The sequence below is a fragment of the Temnothorax nylanderi genome, unplaced genomic scaffold, assembly GCF_030848795.1.
Source record: "Temnothorax nylanderi isolate EJ_2023f unplaced genomic scaffold, tnyl_v1.0 TNYL_tig0101_pilon, whole genome shotgun sequence".
NCBI classification, from domain to species: Eukaryota; Metazoa; Arthropoda; class Insecta; order Hymenoptera; family Formicidae; genus Temnothorax; species Temnothorax nylanderi.
Genome location: NW_027249163.1, coordinates 125,005 through 144,279, shown reverse-complemented (window position 1 = coordinate 144,279; position 19,275 = coordinate 125,005). Strand labels below are relative to the sequence as shown.

The following is a 19,275-nucleotide window of genomic DNA, read 5'->3' as shown; positions in this document are numbered from 1 at the left end:
TCGATGTTTACGTGCGTCGTGGTGCGTCGTGCGGGTCGTGCGTCTACCAGTATATTTACGCTTCAAACAAACATGGACGACGCGATTCAGGAGCCGGAGCGGAAGAACTGCACTTTTCTATTTAACAGACGCAAAATCCGCAGCAATGCCACGAGAAAGCGGAAAGAAGCAGACGGCAGCGATGGTGAGTCCTCGTTAATAAACGTTAATTTAAGTGCACGCTACCTGGACATCACATTTACTTGTCGGATAAGTCTAGCCTGACTGAAGTTTTAGGTTATGTGTAAAAAGACGTCGTGTGAATAAACGTTTGTATTAATTCCTACGTAGATAGCAGCGAGGATGAGACCACGGTGATTAAGAAGGACAAGAAGCAGGATGATCACAATCCCATGATACAAAGCGTGAGTATTTATCGCACCGCGATGGAGAGGCGTGACCTCTCCCCCACTTGGGACATTTAAATTGCGCATTAAAGTACCAGCAACTCCGTACTTGATTGAATTCCGTATAAGATACATTGTGCGATATTATAAAAGTTCAGCTTGATCCCTGTTTTCTAGATAAACGTGAAAAGGCATCAGGAGAAGACCAGTTGCGACGTCGATGATAGCAGCGAGGATGATAGCCGAGTAACTGTGTTGTATAAAAGCAACAGAACGGCTCTACCGGCCGGCCCAAGTGACCAAGGTGCGACGGCTATTCTTGAGACGGAAACGGAGAAAGACAGGGATGCGCAGGCACTGTTTGAGAAGGCTCAGAAAATAAACGAGGTATATTTTGAGCAAACAATTCGCCAAGTGCATCAACCGAGTTTGAAATTGACTTATTTATGTCTATTTTTCTATCGACGCAGGTTAATTTTAATCTCGGTTTAACTTACCTTTCATCCTTTTCTAGTTCTAAGTTAGAAAAAGATAGAAAGTAAGTTAAACCGAGATTAAAGTTAATCTGCATTGGTAGAAATGGACTTTAGAAAGGTAAAGATAATGACACCTCTCTCTATCTCGATTGTCAGGAATTAAAGGGGAAGGATGATGACAAGATTTATAGAGGCTTGAACAATTACACGCAGTACTATAAAAAGAGAGATACTGCAGCTGGAAATGCGTCCAGCGGTATGGTGCGCAAGGGACCAATTCGAGCACCGTCTAATCTTAGAGCAACGGTGAGATGGGACTATCAACCTGACATATGCAAGGATTACAAAGAGACTGGCTTCTGTGGTTTCGGAGGCATGTGCCATCATTTTAATTAGTCATTCCAAATAAATGTACCATGTTTTAATTGGTATTAATACAAATCCTTTTTCTGTTGCACAGATAGCTGTAAGTTCTTACACGATCGGTCGGATTACAAATTGGGATGGCAATTGGAAAGAGAAGCCGCTACCGGCGAATATAACGACAGTGGGGACGAAGATGATAAGAAGTACGAGATCGACAGCGATGAGGACAACTTGCCGTTTAAATGTTTTATTTGCAGAAACAGTTTCACAGATCCTGTTGTTACCAAGTATGATTATATTGAAGTATATTCAATCGCTAACTTTTTCAACGCTTTTAATGTCTTTGATGACTAAACCGCTATTTCTTTTAGATGCAAGCATTACTTTTGTGAAAAATGTGCTTTGGAGCAATATAGGAAAAGTACACGATGTTATGTCTGCAATACCCAGACCAACGGCACCTTTAATCCAGCAAAGGAACTTATTGCGCGAACTAAAATGGAAGAAAAGGCAGCGACTGCAGCAAACGAGGACTCCGATGAAGATTAATAAAATTTTTTACAAAATTACTTCTGTTTCTACAATCTTGTAACAAATAATATTATAATATGAACAATTTTAACGAACTATGAATATTGATATATAGACCGTTTTAAAAAATCATCGATAGAATATGTTCATGGATTTTCTAGGATTTATGGTGAGTAAATGATCCTACAATTCTCCGAATTGTTTTTTTCTGAACGCTCCATCGAACGGTAGAAACCTTTTTTTTAGACATCTTATATGAATACTGCAGGTTAATAAAGATATGTACATACGTATATGGTTTTATATCTATATATGTATATTACAGATATTACTGCATAATAATTCCATATTTATATATGCAGAACCAGCAGAACTATATATAGGCAATGTTCCAATATACTCCAAATATATTAAAACAAGAAATACAAAACATCGTTTACTTTTTCTTACAGACATATAAAACATTTTTCCTTATCAAATAAAAATTTCGAGAGTATTGTTTTTGACATTTTCAACAGTGTATAAAATATTATATATATTTACAGAGTACTTTGCTCGGAGTCATTCAGGAGGCCTCTACGAGTTTAGGGACCATCTCGCTAGTAATTATATCGGGCTAATGATTCGCAGGGGGAACTCCGATCGGGGAGAAGGCGCTACCGACGACTCGTGTCGGGCGTCGCGACGCAAATCGATACGCGGCGCAGGCGGCGTGTCGACGGCAGTGTTTGCAGCGGCAGTGTTGTTTCCCTCGTACTGCGAAAATGTTACCGGGTCGTTCGTTTTTCACGGGCTGCCGCCGGGAGCGACTGGTACGCCCGCCATGTCCGCGGCGCGCTATCGCGACGAGGGGCTAGGGATCGCGCGAGATAAACCCCGCGCTTCCGACAACAAACGTATCGCGGATCTTTTTCATTCGGAAAGGCGCGTCGCAACCGATCACCGCGTTCCGCGCGGCACCGCCTCCCGCTCCGGCCGAGAATCGATCTCCCAACGAAAGGACACGGCGCGCGAAACGCGATAGGACGCGAGCTCGACGTTGCTGGTCCTGGTGCGCCGCATCCTCTGACAAGGAGGAGCGTTAATTCGCGAGGAGGATTCCGTTATACATATATCTATATCTATACACATAATTATAACAGGGAGATACGCGTCCGAGTGTTACGGTGATGCTCGCCTCGCAGAAGTTTTAACATGGAATTAAAGATCGTGGCGGTCGTTCGTTGAGGTAGGTCGGCGTCGAAACGAAGAGAGATACCACTTCTAACGAGAGACAAAGATGCGATCGCTCCACGAGGTATTCACGATATTCCTTTAATACCTATCCCTGAACGTCTACATTATCCATTATGTAAATCCATAATATATATAATGTACTGAGATTAAATCCCGACGGGACGTCGAAGTCGTTCGGTCGGACGGATCATCACCCGTCGCCGCTGGTATCGTTACGTAAAAATTATTCGCGCGTTCGATTGCGTTCGCACTTGCGCTGCCGCCGACATATGCTGACGTGTTGTAAGGACGCGAGTGCGGACGACTCTGTGTCTCTGTGACAGACGATCGACGGCGAAGCACGGCGAAGTGTGGGGGCGAAGAGGTGCGCCACGTCGCACGCCGCTGAATTAAACAGTAGTTCTCCTATATTATCTCATCCTCCGAGTCGGACTCCAATTGCCGATAATCCTCGTCGTTCCATCGACGGCGATGCTCTCGATCGACAGCCCGACGATCCACGAAAGTTAATCGACGAGAACTGGCGCCGCCCGATTTACTCCATCCCGGTGAAATCTGCAAGCAGAGAAGCGACGTTATCATTGGGAAGGTGCAGTATTTCACGGCGACTCCCTATCAACCAGGTGGGTGATTTATGCGCGACGCGATAAGAACGCCCGTGATAAGCGGCTCTAATGATATTAATTCGCGCCCGACAAAGCGACGACGACATGCATATATATGCGTCTATTTCTCTCAAGTCTTTCTCAACCGCGCTTTTTATGTCTCTCCACATTTTTTTTCTCCTCTATTTGCAAAGTCCAAATAATAAACGACATGGCGAAAAGATAGGCCGATCCCTCAACAAGAGTTTGATTAACGGGGTAAGAAAGTAATAATTGTTATAAATACATTTGAAAAGTTATCTCGATATTTCATTGATGAAATATCTTTAATGAAATATATTATCTCTATTTAATGAAGACTCTCGCGCTGACATATCAATATCGCAACTGCGCTACTTTGTCGTTTGTCGTTTGAAGGCCTGAGAGTTAACAGATTTTTCCCTTTTATTCCGATCTCGTTTCCTGTTTATGAGCATCGTTAATTATGGTTGAGAGAAACGAGTTATTAGTAATTAAAATAGATACATGCAGGTGTCCTCTCGAGACGACCGGTTTCGCACGATAATCGTGTCCAAGAATAAGCTTTATAAATCGCGTATCGCGCTTCCCTCCGCGCTACGCGACGCGACGCGACGTCATTTGGCTCGTGTTCGTCGATCGCACTTATCTATGCATATCGTGTTGGCCCCACGTGCAGCGCATATGTGTCGACAGCGTAACGGCCGAATACGGTGATAATGAGCACGCAATCGTACGAGTCCGGACGAGCTGCGTCGCTGGCAGATACACGCGAGACCGCGGCATCTCGTCGGGCGTATTAATTAACTATATCGAGTATTTTTTCCCGCCTCGTTGACATTAAGATAAAAATCAGTCTGTTCCAAGTATAAATTAATATGTCATTTCTTAGAGTGACATACTCGAAATTGAAATCGCTACTTGGGTCCTGATCCCAAGGCGAACATCTTCGAAATAAAATATTGCGCTCACATGTACAATCATACGCCCCAGACAAATTTCTGGCATGCGACTCGGAGCCAATCTCTTCTCAGCGAAAACGTCGTAGGATGTCATCCATCATTCGTCAAGACTTGCGCAATTCGCAACATTGAGTGGACTTAGCAAGTAGGTGGCTTAAACAAAATATCTTTTTGTCGGAGTTAATAAGCTACATCCGGAGATAAATTAGATATCAAGTTTTGTCATTTACTTTGTAAACATCGTTCAGGATCTAAACTTCTCTAAACGCCGAGGAAAAATCGACTCCGAAACGCTTCCGACGTATTTCTCTCCCTCTCAGTCTGTGCGGTAAAAGTATGTAAAATAAATAAAAAAATATATAATTTTTCCTGCGAGAGGTGCTCTCTCGTGTGTAAAGACGAGTAAAGACAAAACGCTAATGTCTGCCGATGGCGGCCGCTGCTGTACGGTCGCGTTTCAAAAATAACTAACGGCGAGAAAATAGAGAACTGCGAAAACGCGAGTCACCCCGCGCGACCGTGACTGTCGGCGACATTGGCGGTCGCGAGGTTGGACGCGTGCACGTGCATACACGCGGCGCCCACACACACTCAACCGGAGTACGCCTGTGTTCGCGCGCGCTTGTATCTTTGTGTATCTCTGTGTTCGGAAAATGTATATACGGGTCTACGCGCGCTACGAAACCGTGTAATCGGTTTCGGATCGATAAATCGTATATGTATGCGGTCGCGGCCGCAACAAAGCGCCGACGCGTTTTGCAAAATGTACCTAATTATAGCTACGTACCGCGAAAATCCCCGGAAATCGAATCGCAACGTTAACATGTGCGAATGCGTTCAAAAGGACCGCAACGTTGTCGCCGTAGGGACGGAGTACAATTTTAATGCCTTTTTTCCCGACTTTCTTTGACGTAGTAGAGCAACTTTCTTTTTGTTCTTGAGCGTACGGGAACCGTTGACGTAATACCGCACCTTTTCTCGAGATAAGGCCGAGCATTCGTCGTTCTGCGGCCAGCAAAGCATTAATGAAGAAGAACTACCTGCAACATGCATTATTTTTTACCATAATTTTGCCTCTTATATTTTCTCTAACATTCGAGAAGCTCTATGTTATTTCTCGCAAATTCGCGAATCCTCTATCTATTTCTACATATCTTGCAATTTTCACGATACCCTAATCCCGTAATCTCAGAATTTTCATCAAACTCTGGGTGTATGTACTTGAAAGCCGTGTAACGTTCAATGCAGATCGATGAATTAGTATATAAGGACACGCGAAAGAGAGAACCTACGCGCGTTGCCGGCAGGTCTTGCATCAATTCCGGGAATTAGTCAGCCTTGAGTAGGACGCACGACCTCCGCGTGTTTCAATGCGGACTCACAAACGCTGAATTATTATAGCCACGAAAGTAAATGCACGCGAAAGCTGCTCCGGTTACTTTGTGACGGCCGAGTAAGGTCAACGATAAGGCTGTAGATCCGCCGTGGAATGCGCGAGTCGAAGGATTGTCAAGAACAATTTTGTACAAATTACCTGTAAAAAGAAATTACATTGCATAAAATTGTTTACAAGAATACGTAAAATCTTTTCATGTAGCGATACAGCGTAATCTTTCAGCGTGCCTTAGCTCGTGTAGAGCTCCGATTACTGGCGCGATATGTAAATGTAACGTGAGTTTCTCTTCCACAGCCTTAAATATGCAAATGCTCATTTTATCGTTGGCCCGCGACCGCGGGGACGAAATAAAGTCGGGAATGTTGAATATTTCACTTGTCACTATGACGAATATCGTGCACAATGAACCTTGGTCAGTGAACCGCGCTTATAGACAGAGCCGTGACGCATATGCCTTTCCAAGCACGTGCGTTGCACGATAAACTTCACGGCCACAATGCACAATGCAAGCATTATTAAGACATATATCTACGTACGGTATCATGAAGATTTTTAACGCAGATCCAACAAGATACAATTGTAACATAATTATTAAATATATTTCCCGAGGATCTTTACGTTCTTTACGCTCCGTCGCGACGCAAAGTGCCGTTTAATGTTATATCGATAGCGTCAGTCAAACGAAGCGTCGCGAAAGGAAATAAAACCATAAAAAGCAGCCGCGAAAGTCGTGATGACGCGCGCCGTATATAGAACAGGCTCTCTGTGCCTCTATCGGAGGAAAATTAGCCTTATTCCCGCAAACTGCTCGCCGCTTCTCATTTCGCTCTCCGCTCCACTTCCGGCTTTGTGTCTTTCGTACGTCAATATTAACTCAACGTTCCCACCTTTATCTCAGCTCGCATTTTATCTTATCTACATTAATACAGGGCGCAACATACCGAGAGGCAACCTATCTTTCTGCCATCATTGTAGACATTACGAATTCAAGTTCAGTTCGCCGCGAGAGTACCTAGAACCGAGATGGAACACACATTACAGCAGAATCGCAATAGCCATTTGTCCCACACGAGATACGGAAGGTGTAATAATCGCGAGTGTACCGGTAGGATACAGTCCAGAGGATGGGATTAACAAAGGCATTCGTTCGTCCAGCTCCCGGTCGTTGTCTCATTCAGTTTAATTATCCGTTAATCCATCTTTCAGATGATTTCTGGCAGTGATGCCCTCATCGGAGGAGGAAAGCCAGTGGCTCGTTGGCAGCGGGGGCGGCCTCGCACCCTCCGGCGGCAGCGCGACGAAAACGGGCGCCGGAGAGCGCGCCGCGAACACTAGGTCCGGTCTCTACACCGAGGAGATGACGACGCAGCCGGCGAACGTTCCTACGGCCGGCGTCAACTCGGCCTCGGCCGACTCCGCGGAGCACGACCTCATCGACTCCACCGCGGACGCGACCCTCCTGGCGCAGTTTCACGAGGACGCCATCAAGCAGGTAACTCTCCCCACGGATGTGGCTTATCCACGTCACTTCTCGAATTCGATGAACCATCGAGAAGACCATGTTTTCTTTTTCTTTTTAAATCGCAATCCTATCCGACAAGAAATGTGATTAGGATTTATTTAGAAATGGGAAAGAGCAATTTATTTTCAATGTCGCGCTAATGACGTCTTTCAAACTCATAAAGGGCAAGATTATCGACTGAATTGCCTACCTCATTTGCCTCCTCTCGTCCAAATCACGGCGTATTCCGCGTATTTTCCTGACATAATTGACGCATCATTATCTCTGCATTCGCGACAGCGGCCATGAGTCATTTTGAACGTGATATAGATTGATAGTTGATAGATATCGACCGCTGAATCGCGATCGATCGAGACGCGTGTCCAAGTATCGATCAAGCTGCTCGATCGTCACGATCGTGCCAATGGCTGCCAATGACGGGACGCGGATCCGAGTCATCCGAGGGTCCGTTCCGTTTCACGCATGATGCGCGCATTGTCTATAGTAAACGTTACGTATGCTATAGATAAATGCACGCATATGCGTGAAACGGAACGGACCCCGAGACTGTCCGAGAGCCGCCGCTCCATTGGCCGTCGACCGTCGACGCGTCGTCCGCGTCGAGTCGGTCGAGTGCGGTATAAAAAATATGCGGGATGCTCATTGCTCATTGCTCATTGCTCCGATGCTGGGCGGAACGAAAACATAACCTAGGCGAAATGGCGTCGTTCGTTCACGGGATGTTTGCCCGAAGTGAATGATCCGTCCTCGCGGGCCGGAACCTTTTTCTCCCTGCAAAAATGGACCAAGTCCTGGACGAGTCGATCGTCAAGGCGAAATACGTACCGCGCCAAGTACCAGGCTACTTGAAGGATTTCCCAGTAAATGTTCTTTTACTTGTTGACGTTACGCGTCGGAGGTTACACGGTTACACCCCGCTGCGAGCCTGCGAGAAAAAAAATGAATGCACGCCTTAAACGATATTTGATTAAGATCGCTCGTATTATGATATATTTATTGTTTATTCGTACATCAAGGTAGTGAAAGGGGTGCTCTGTTCAATTAACACTTAAGGAATTGTGTTTGCGCATTCTATGTTTTCTACTAATGCATGTTTGATGAACGTTAATTATATATTGTTACATAATAAGACTTGTGTAAAAATATTCGGCATCAACGAGTGGGATGTAATGTTGCAGGCTGGCGTTGGGTATTTCCAAATATTCGCTGCTTTCTGCACGGGCTTGAGTCTGGCAGCCGATACTGTCGAAATTTTTGTTGTACCTTATATACTGCCAAGCGCAGAGGTTGAGCTTTGCATCAAGGACAGCGAGAAGGGATGGCTCGGTGAGTTTGCTTCTGTGTGAATGTGTTTTGGGATGTTAAACGACACATGATCTTTTAGGAAACATTACTCTTGTCGGCCTCGCCCTGGGTGGATTATTCTGGGGCGGTCTTGGCGATAGACTAGGACGACGCAGGTCCCTGCTCTCAGCCATGTCCGTGCACGCTCTGTTCAGCGGTGTCGCGACATTCATGCCCACTTACGGCACTTTTATGACAGCTAGATTTTGCTCGGCTCTCGGGTAATTTTTTTTTATCCCATTGTCGATTTAAATACACATAATTTAGCATTTGTTGAAGCAAGAACTAAAGCAGTTATTTAAAATATCATTATTTATTAAGATTTAATTTTTTTGTATTACAGAGTAGGAGGAGCTGTACCACTGGCATTCGTATATCTCGCCGAATGCTGCCCACGTTTAAGCAGAGGTCGCTGGACAGGTATACTCGTGGTAGCGTGTGCACTTGGTGGTGTTTACGCAGCGCTCTTGGCTTGGGCAGTGGTACCCACGACGGGAGAAATGGTTGTCCTGGAGAATAAGGAACACTTCAGCGCTTGGCATCGTTTCTTGTTGTTATGTTGTCTGCCGGCGTTGTGCTCCACTATCGGACTTATCTTTCTACCGGAAAGCCCAAGGTATCTTATAGAGGCCGGTCGAGATGTGGAGGCAATGATGGTCTATCAGGTAAAATTGTGTAACATAAACGATGATAAAATTAAATTCTCAGTATCTAATATCCAAATTTTTCCGTAATTTAATGTCTTAGAGGATATATAAGAAAAATAACGCCCGAAAAGGTGCAACAGGTGCTCAATATCAGCTCTCTGAACTTGAACTTCCGACTAAAAGACCTCGCGGCTTGGCGCCGCCATCTCCTAGCAATCATACTAGTGTTTTGGCGGACATAATATATTCGATCGAAATGGTAAATATTCCAGGAAGATATCACCACGTGAAGATATCTTAACTGTAAGAGTTAATTTATTCTTTATTTGCAGTTCTGGAATTCTTTCCTGGAATTATTTGTAACGCCTCATTTACGTGTGACTGTGGTACTGTTAATTATCTGGACCGCTGCTTCATTCAGGTAAGTTTCGAGTTCTTTTCTAGGTAATTACTATTTAACTACTAATTATACGAATGTCATGAACTTAGCTTATTTTTATTATATTTAGTCTTTATGGTCTTATGATATGGTGTCCCGAATATCTGAAACTTTTGCGAGCGAGGGAATATGAAAGTCATACTAAACTCATTGTTGATGAAACATTCAATGGTACAACGTTTACTGGTTCTTGGGAAAATTGTCAGTACAAAGACTCTACATTTTTGAACTGCAGGTACAGACATGTTGAGATAAACCAGTGAAAAACGAATAAGTATTTTCCTATAAATATAATTTTTAAATGTTTACAGATTTACTAAAATGGTATTCAGCCATGTCGATTTTGACAATTGTACCTTCCAATCGGTAGAATTCAGTAGCATTAAGTCTAGCAAAACATACTTTAGAGACAGTGTTATTGTACATTCCAAGTAAGTAACATCGTTTAAACAATATTAAAATGTTTTATATTCATTAATATAATTGGACGTACATACTTTGTTACAGATTTATTGACACAGATTTATCTGCACAAGTTTTCACCAGATGTAAATTGGAGAATAACACGGAGCTGAGTTTAAGCGGGTCTTGCCCGACTCTCGATCTCGATTATAACATTTATATCGAAGAAGCGTTGCATGCTCACCTCATTGCTCAATTGGCTTTCGTGCCTGCTGCCGCGCTGACAGGATTGGCACTTACCGTTCTCCAGCGGCCAAAACTAATTGGTTAGTTAATAAATTTCGTTGCAGGTAGCAAGCATTTTTCAATTATAACTTTGACTAACGCTTTTTCTTTTACCATTAGGTCTCTCGCTTTTCCTCTCTTCCGTCGCTGCGTTATGTCTGATGTTATTTCGCCAAAATAGTTCGGGAATTCTTGGTTTTGAAGGTGGCTTCACAGCCCTTTTCGCCGTTGGATGGACATCGTTAACTTTGGTGACAGTCGAGAGCTTCCCCACACACTTAAGGTAAAGAAGTAAAAATCTTCAGGATATTACAGAAACGAAAATCAAAGTTATTTTGAAAGAAAGCATTTTGTTAATGTCTAGATGTACCGGTTTTGGACTCATAGCAGCAGCTATAAGAATATCAGGTCTGATAGGAACCACGACATATCAGACATTAGTGGGTATGCCTTTAATCGCGCCCGCACTATTGACTGCGCTGGCACTATTGACCGCTAGCGTTATAACTTTTAAATTGCCTCATACTCACACTGTCTTCTTGTAAACTTTTCCATCGGTAGAAAAGAATATCAGCAACGCATATCTAAAGCTAAAAATTCGTTGTTGCATACGAAACAACCTTATACAGTACTTTGTCGTCTGATGAGTGAATTCTAGAAAGAATAATCTCGAATGCGTCAGAGACATGGTGGAGGCATGCTATTCTTTATTCTTAGGATTTATTCGAAAAAAAAAAAAACGATGTTCAAGACATGTCAATAATTTATTGATCAAAAGAAGAAAACTTTTTAGAATGAGACTTTGTACAAAGGGACATATCCTAAGTAATAATGAAGCACCGTTGTCTTTGGAGGCACTTGCATATTTGAAGCGCACAGAACGACTCACAGCGACTTTTATTCTGCTTGCCAACGCAGAATAACTTGAAGTTGGATCGAAGCACTCTTGTATCCTCTTATTGCTTATGGAACCTCATCGAGTATCGCTACACGCGAACAATGCTAATATTCGATAGGAATAAAATTGAAAGAGAAAAGATTTCAAGATCGGCTGACACACACGGATGTTTCCGTGCGCAAAATAGTCACTCTGAAACTAACTAATAATCACTCTGCTATTTTACTTTTGACTATATATAAACCGTTATGCAAGTATATTGAGCAAAGGACACACGCATATGTGCAACTATTTTAATAAGGCTTATGCCATGAAAAGTGTCAATTTTAATAGAGGATGCACAGCCATCCGTAATAATATATATATCGTATATATTAAGAAACATTAATTAGAAAGATATATCGGCAAAGCAGTTTGATATCTCAATTATTATCGTAACGCTTATAGAATACATAGCTGTTCTTACTTTCGATCTATAGATTGAATAATATCCATGCATGATGTGGAACTTGGATATATTCCGATATAGTTTGCGGAAGGTACCTATATTCGCTCAGATTTAATCACACAAGACTCTACATGATATCCGCTGATACAGACCGATTATGATGATACAATAAATCATTTTATATGTTTCTGTGCGAAAAGAGAAATGATCACTTCACTCATGCGTAAGAAACATTCCTATGAAGGGAAAGTAATGAAGCAATCGTAAGTTCAGTACTTCCGCTTTTTACCGATTTATTAGCATGCATTAGAAATACTAACTAGACCCTAGAATGCCGCTAATTCGATAAATGGGAAAGAAAGAGAAACAGGGACATGATTCACGTAATGCAAACGCTGCCGTGTGAAATCTCAATTCCTAGACGAAGACTTTCGAACGAGAAAAAAGATAGAGATCAGCTTCATAGCGCAAAAGCCCAAGAGATTATCATCTTCAACGTTAATCGTTTTCAAGCTTATGATACGATCAATTATATAGAATATATATATATGAATGTGTGTGTCTGACTCTCTAGTGATACATGTATATTAAAACGTAGAACGTTATTTTCTACAAGAATCAGGATCACACGTCTTGACGTAAATATATATAATAATATATACAAAATGTAATATCTGTGTAATTCACTCGGAGAAACTTTGCTAAAGTTTTATCGCTGACGACAGACAATGGATGACACTGGCAAGCTGGAAAGAATGTAAAGAGTTTCTTGAAAAAGAGAGGAAACTCCTATTTCTAGGCAATAAAAGGATTTAAGAAAGATTGGCGATAACGTCTCGCCTACCAGAAAATACACGTACACGTCGTGGAGTCTCCGAGGAGTTCATCAAGATGAGGAGGATGTCGGCAGATTTAATAGGATAAATGTTTACGTCCTATCACGGTTAGTGAGTTTTTTCATATCAGACTGTTGACGATCGATATATATGTACACACGAGATTAATATCCGGGCCGAGGTTTACGAACGTCTCGTTGGAGAAATAGAAAGAGATCATTGCGATGACCAACACACGGGCAACACATAAACGTCATTACACATTCCAGTGATTGTCCTAAGGATGATTTCGTCTTCTTCAATAAAAATCCTAACGAAAATCGTTCGTTTGTGCTTAGGGAAATCGCAATTCGTCGTAAACTTGGACGTGGAGCGAGTTGTATCGGTGCCGCAATTGCGACTGCATCAATTTTTGTGATATCGAGTCACGAGGATTACAATATGAGCAAGAGATTTCTATTGGACCACGAAATTTAAGCATGCCTACAAAACTCATCGTCGGGACCATACGACGTTCTTGTTAGCTTCTTTTCACATTGGAAATTAGCCAAAGTATAATAATGTTGAGTCAATACCGATGCCGGCACACGTACAGCTCCACGTAATTAATTCTGCTACAACATTCAAGTCTATCACCACACCCGTAGATATATATGTATATACTAACATTTTACTTGACATATCACATTTATGAGCAAGCACTCTAGATTTGTAGGCCTTAGTCGGACTATTGACTAGAACACACGTAGAAAAAAAAATACGTAAAGACGGTCTCGTGTGAGATGATTCTCGAGTAAAGTAGACTGATCGAGTTGGAGGATCTGCCGAGGCACTATTTTCCTATCTTACGTTTCTTTAGCGAGTTACGTTTAGCCGATATATAGCGTATGTACATTTTTGTTTTACACAACGAGATTATCAACTGATTAAGTGATAAAGAGGAGATGCAATACTCGTACAATCTGGTCAAACGTGCATTTTACTAATACTAAATATAATTACTCGCGACTAATATTAAATATAATTATTTATTGTCATCACCGAGAATATTGTATACATATCACGCTATTCAGACTGGAATTAACGATCAGTTGGTAATCACTGTGTCACAGAGAGACTGCTTCTCATTGTTAAAATTAAAAGGATTTAATTAGTTAAGATCTTTTACATAGCCGACATTGTACAATATATCATTTCTACTTTAGAGTTTACGTTTGGTCACACATTCGACTGATCGCATAGTTTTTAATCCTTACGATACAGGGATAGGAGCGACACTTCGAGGCGAGATTTTTACGTGAGAGAGATTGTAAGGTATATATAAATAAGTGAGAAATAATGTCTTTTAAAAACTGTTATGAAATTCTTATATCTATTGAGATTAATTACAATATTTATAGAATAATTTTTGACAAGCATGAAGCTACACAGCAATATTTATTGTATATTATCGGTCTTGTCGAGGAATTATGTTGGACAAATATCAGAAAGAACACTTCATCGATATATTATCATTATCATTATCATTATCAATATATTATAATTATTAATATATAATATTATCATTATTAATATATTATCAATATTCGCATACGAATAGAATAGGAGAATCAATTTTGCACTCTTTTTTTCCTCTCGAATTTTTGTCATTCGAAGGTTCGTACAATTACATGTAAATATTTTAAAATTTACGATAATTTACGAAAAACTGTACTGTTTGAAAGCGATTGATAGACGTATATTTTCCAAAATTACATGGCATAAAACGAATTTTATTTATATAATTGAAATTAACATCTTTTCTTCTGCTACGTTGTACATTCATAGATTGCAGATATTGCTTTCTACACTGAGCTTTTGAAAATGCTGCGAAGCCTTTTATCGTAATAATTAAAACATATTTTTTTTTAGCGTCAAGTTATTTTATATTTCGGAAAATAATTCAAGAGAGGATATGCATCATTTTTAGGATACAGCTCGAGAAGAATTGCACGTAGCGCTCGACACCACGTATGGAGGCAATTAATTTATTTACATTGCTGGAGAAAACCCGTATTTAATGCGAGTCGTTCTATTATTCGTCGGTTAACTCATTTGTACATAGTTCTTATAGCGATAGCTCTAGTATAATTTCAATGCCGATCGAATGGTATCTAGCCACTGGCGAAGTTGAAATCGTTTAGCGTTATCGTCTTGCTCGACGTGTCCGGAGGACCGAGCGAGAACGAGAGATTACAATAATCCTTCAAGTAATAATTTCGCCAGCGAGTTCCAGCGCTCGATGATTTTTTATAAATTGTATAAATTATATCATTCTTCTGCGAGAAAGTAGATACTCTGTGCAACGCTTCGAACGAGAGCAATTGCAAGCACTTTAATGTATATCATATATTCAATATTATATTAATATGTTATATAAATTTGTATACATATATTATATATAATATTAACATATATATACACATTAATATATATTGTATATAATATTATATAAATTTATATACATATATTATGTATAATATCAATATATTATATACATTAATATATATTATATAATATTATATAATATATTAAAATGAAGGAGAGACGAGAGAGAGAGAGAGAGAGAGAGAGAGAGAGAGAGGTAGTGACGATGCGCTTTGCTCACGATGTACTTTCGAGCCGCACACGTTTTTACGCTCTTAGAATCAAGTCCACAGATACATAATAGCGATCATTTTATAAATCTTGTTCTTTCGTTTGATGGCGAGGTATCGAAACGTGACTGCGGAAAGGCAGAGGAAACGTCTTCGAAAACTTCGGAATTTCTGTGAATTACGGCATGTACCGCGTGTGCTCGCAAATAAATTTCGATCTTCTCGAGGCGGAAATGACGGCAGCGTTGGGCGTGGCGAGGAATTTCGGGAGTCCGTTTACACATTGATCTCGTCGTAAATAATTTTCGTATGATAAAAAAAAATCGCGAGTTGTGACGGTATTTAATAAGGTTCAGCTGCAAAATGTACGAATGGCATTAATGAGAATTTTATTGAATCGAGAAGACGTACCTGTTCTGTATCTTCCCATGTTCCGAGTTATCCTTTATCCTAAGTTATCGGATATATCTTTCTCAATACGCTGTTAACAAAAAAAAGACTATATAATTTAAATTTCGTTCAAAAAGCTTTTGCAACGAGTGGAAAATTGAAAGTTGCACTAGAAATGTCAGACTGCGCAATTATTATTTGACATTGAAACTTTAAGATTTCTGCAGATTAACCTTAATCTCGGTTTAACTTACTTTTTATCTTTTTCTACTTCTAAGATATAAAAACAGATAAAAAAAGTAAGTTAAATCGAGATTAAAGTTAATCTGCATTGGTAGAAGTAGACATTAATCGATTAATCAATAAGATTTTATTGATTACAGAGGATAATGCAGGTAATTGGTTTATCGACTGAGAAGCGATTCACTTGTTCGGCAGTAGGTAATTCGAAGATCAATAATCGATTATAAAAACTACTTTATCCGCTCCGTCCTATTTACACTAGAATAATATTTACCTTGTTCCGGGTAGGATAACGGAAACGTTTCAACAGGTAATTATATACCTCGCTATGCATATACACATTCATACATTATTTATGATTATCAGTGTAATATATCATATATCCTCAGACGCATAAAGATAATTTTCGACGACCGCATGATCTACATTTTCCGCTCGCTCGCTCGCTTCATTATACCTTATCGCATAACAAATCTCTCCAACGACATAACGCCAATTAGGTTAATCCGTTTAATAATATACATTAAGATTCCTGGCGAATTCCGATGCGTGTGTGCGCGCGCGAGCACGCGTGACATCCTTTCGATCCTGTCGAGAGTAGACCTTGAGCTTGACCCTGGGCATACTTTGCCCCTTCCCTCCCGCGCACCTCGCCCTTCGGCGCCGTGGATTATTTCGTGAATCGCGATATAGCGTATTATTTAGTATTTTCCGCTGTGAGATCTGTAGATAGAGGAGCCGTACGGCTAGACAGTCGTAGCCAATGTATAATACATATTCATTGTATACACTGGCTACGACTGCCTAGCCAGTACTGCCAATAATTATTTGGTGGTTAGTATTAGATACCAGTGGTGGTTTTAATTCAGATTTCCGTAAAGGAAACCTGAATTAAAGCCACTAGGTTTCCTTTACGGAAACAAATTAAAACCACCTTCATTTTATTTCAATGGCGCAACAGTCCGAGTCGGACCTAGGCCTCCCCCAAAGTCATATGCTGGAGGATGATCCATGTTGAACGAGCCCTGACCTAACCTATTCTAGGCTATGTCTCTGTCCTCCCATACAGACAAAGCCTAGGAGAGGCTAAACCAAGTTACTCGGTTCTCCTTCCGCCCGAGCCTTCCCTCTCTTCCTCCTTTTTCCTTTTTTTTTTGTCTTCGTCTGGTCCGCTCTTTTTGCAGCCTCCTTCCCACGGTAGTTTCCGCTCGCCTGTAGTTATCCTATGCCGTATAATAATCATTAAGATAGCGCCTGAGTATACTTAAAATGATAATCTTAATCAAGCTATACAACTGCGCAGTGAGGTTTTTAACGTAAACGAGGAATCTTTTTGCGCGACTTTCCGCCTTCCGTGGCGGCTGTCCGATGTTGTACAATGTACAGATTACTCCTCGCTATTTCGAGTCGTGTCGGTGTCGTCGCTTCGAGATGAACGAGATTCGAGAATATATCCGGGATTTTAAAGAAAGTCCAGAAAGAGAAATCGCCGCGCGGAATCCATTAGATATTCTCTCGGTGTCTTTAATATTTAAATTACAGAATTATATGTGCATACATTATAAAGCTGGCCTTGGCTTGGTAACGAAGTAACGAGAATGAAAGAATATCAAATAATCCGAAGAACCTGGGTGAAACAAACGAACGATTAAATCAGATATAATTTTATTTGATTATTGTTGTCGCGTGTAATATGTATAGCTGCGAAACCGAAGTGAAAGAAATTTCTTTTTCACGTTACGCATATAATAATCGCTAATTGAAACTAATTAAAATTTTGTTCAATTTTCTTGACCTATCTTCATTGTCTGAACTAGAAGAGAATAATTTATTACGTTAATAATTTACAGAATGTTCAGCTCGACAGCGACGTTAAATAGAAAAATTCGGGAACTTGATGGACGTACGTACGACGTAAGAAACTTTGGGAGGAGAGGAGAGGAAAGGAGGTGAAAGAAAAGAGAAACGTCGATTTAACAGTACCGCGCGTATTCTTTTACGAGGAGTCATTTTTGCGACGGTGGTCCGGCCGACCGGCACAAAGAAAGCGTGTCACGCCTAAAAATACGCGGGGCACGCAGGCAGGTAGACGTGGAAAGGTCGTAGGGACCCGGGACGGAATACGGAAAGAAGAAAAAGGAGAGAAACAGACAAGAGGGAATTGCACAAGAGACGGCGATTTGGTATTCAAATCGCCGGGCGGGCGCGCGCCCGCCCGCCTCTCCTCTTCTCTTTCTCTCTCTCTTTCTATCTCTTCCTCTCTTTTACACAGGACCTCTTCGTTTTTCCTGAACCTAACATGTAGTAGAATATGAAATTAAAATGTGCAGGGTGTGCGTGTGGAATTAATATTATAAGATACGAAAATAAATATGAACGAAGAAATTTAGTTTAGAAGACGTCTTCGCTCGAAAAGACGTTCGAGAATGTGGAGAAACCGAATGGTGAATGGATATGAGAGAAATCGATGTTGAGATTCGTAATACTTATATCCAATATTTTAAATTTTAACCGTCGCGAAACCATGGCGAAACGTTCTTTCACGTTCACCGGTAGGTACAGGGAGCCACTCTTATCTTATATTCTTATTTCTCTCGATACTAGTTCCTTGTATCTGTCTTCTCTTTATCCTTATCTTCACGTTATCGCGTTAACGATAATTTTTCGGATCTCCACGCACTTTCTAAAGCTGCCGCCGTTATGTAAACGTTCGACTTATCCTCGGGTAAGTGCGTCCAAGGTCCCTTCTCCGCTACGATGGCTCCGCGATCGTATCGGCGTGTCGAAACGCCAGTTTGTAACTCGAAAGTGGAGGGAAAAGAATCATACGCGCACGTAATTTACGCTGCTCGACTCCTCGCTTGCCCCGAGAATATGAGAATTGAGAATCGCGAGCGGCCGCGGCGTAAGTGGCGTATAACGGAATCGGAAGAGCGTCCGCCCGAAACGAGATGCAAGTCCACGCTACAATAAACGTCGCGCCAACACACACACACACACACACACAGAGGCGACACAATGTTATTTCTAACGATGACAAGCTACGGCTACGGATAGGCCGTTCTCAGGTTCCCCGTATTCGTGATTTCTCCGTTTCGTTATCGGGACGTTGTGGTTTACAATCGCCTCCGTCATCATCGCCGATGACGAAAGTCCGTCCCGCTGCAGCTATGTGGCAATCCTGGGGTACACACATGCACGCACGCGCC

The 19,275-nt window shown here is 41.4% G+C and overlaps 2 protein-coding genes and 1 long non-coding RNA gene across 11 annotated transcripts; 2 read left to right on the top strand and 1 right to left on the bottom strand.

Annotated features, from left to right (window-relative positions):
- Positions 1-3: 3 nt before the first annotated feature.
- On the top strand, positions 4-1,953 carry Mdlc (RING finger protein mdlc). 2 transcript variants are annotated; one of them, XM_071711660.1, is made up of 6 exons: positions 4-184; positions 331-404; positions 564-773; positions 1,019-1,235; positions 1,323-1,515; positions 1,600-1,953. In XM_071711660.1, the coding sequence occupies exons 1-6, from the start codon at positions 4-6 to the stop codon at positions 1,775-1,777; spliced, it is 1,053 nt and encodes a 350-aa protein (XP_071567761.1). In that variant the 3' UTR covers positions 1,778-1,953. The 2 variants fall into 2 exon arrangements, with proteins under 2 accessions (XP_071567761.1, XP_071567762.1); XM_071711661.1 differs by having other exon boundaries at positions 1,019-1,239; positions 1,327-1,515.
- A 96-nt stretch (positions 1,954-2,049) lies between these two features.
- Positions 2,050-7,935, bottom strand: LOC139775580 (uncharacterized). Of its 7 annotated transcripts, XR_011718874.1 has the most exons (6): positions 7,689-7,935; positions 7,080-7,565; positions 6,918-6,988; positions 5,873-6,114; positions 5,553-5,620; positions 2,050-3,550 (listed from the first exon to the last, which is right to left on the bottom strand). It is a non-coding gene; the product is annotated as an uncharacterized lncRNA (long non-coding RNA). The 7 variants fall into 7 exon arrangements; XR_011718868.1 differs by having other exon boundaries at positions 6,918-7,565; XR_011718870.1 differs by having other exon boundaries at positions 5,553-5,616; positions 6,918-7,565.
- On the top strand, positions 7,199-15,837 carry LOC139775575 (synaptic vesicle glycoprotein 2B). Of its 2 annotated transcripts, none has more exons than XM_071711655.1 (11): positions 7,199-7,468; positions 8,677-8,824; positions 8,883-9,063; positions 9,186-9,507; positions 9,590-9,748; positions 9,822-9,910; positions 9,999-10,163; positions 10,240-10,359; positions 10,436-10,656; positions 10,736-10,898; positions 10,980-15,837. In XM_071711655.1, the coding sequence occupies exons 1-11, from the start codon at positions 7,199-7,201 to the stop codon at positions 11,158-11,160; spliced, it is 2,019 nt and encodes a 672-aa protein (XP_071567756.1). In that variant the 3' UTR covers positions 11,161-15,837. The 2 variants fall into 2 exon arrangements, with proteins under 2 accessions (XP_071567756.1, XP_071567757.1); XM_071711656.1 differs by lacking the exon at positions 7,199-7,468 and adding an exon at positions 8,137-8,358.
- Positions 15,838-19,275: the final 3,438 nt, after the last annotated feature.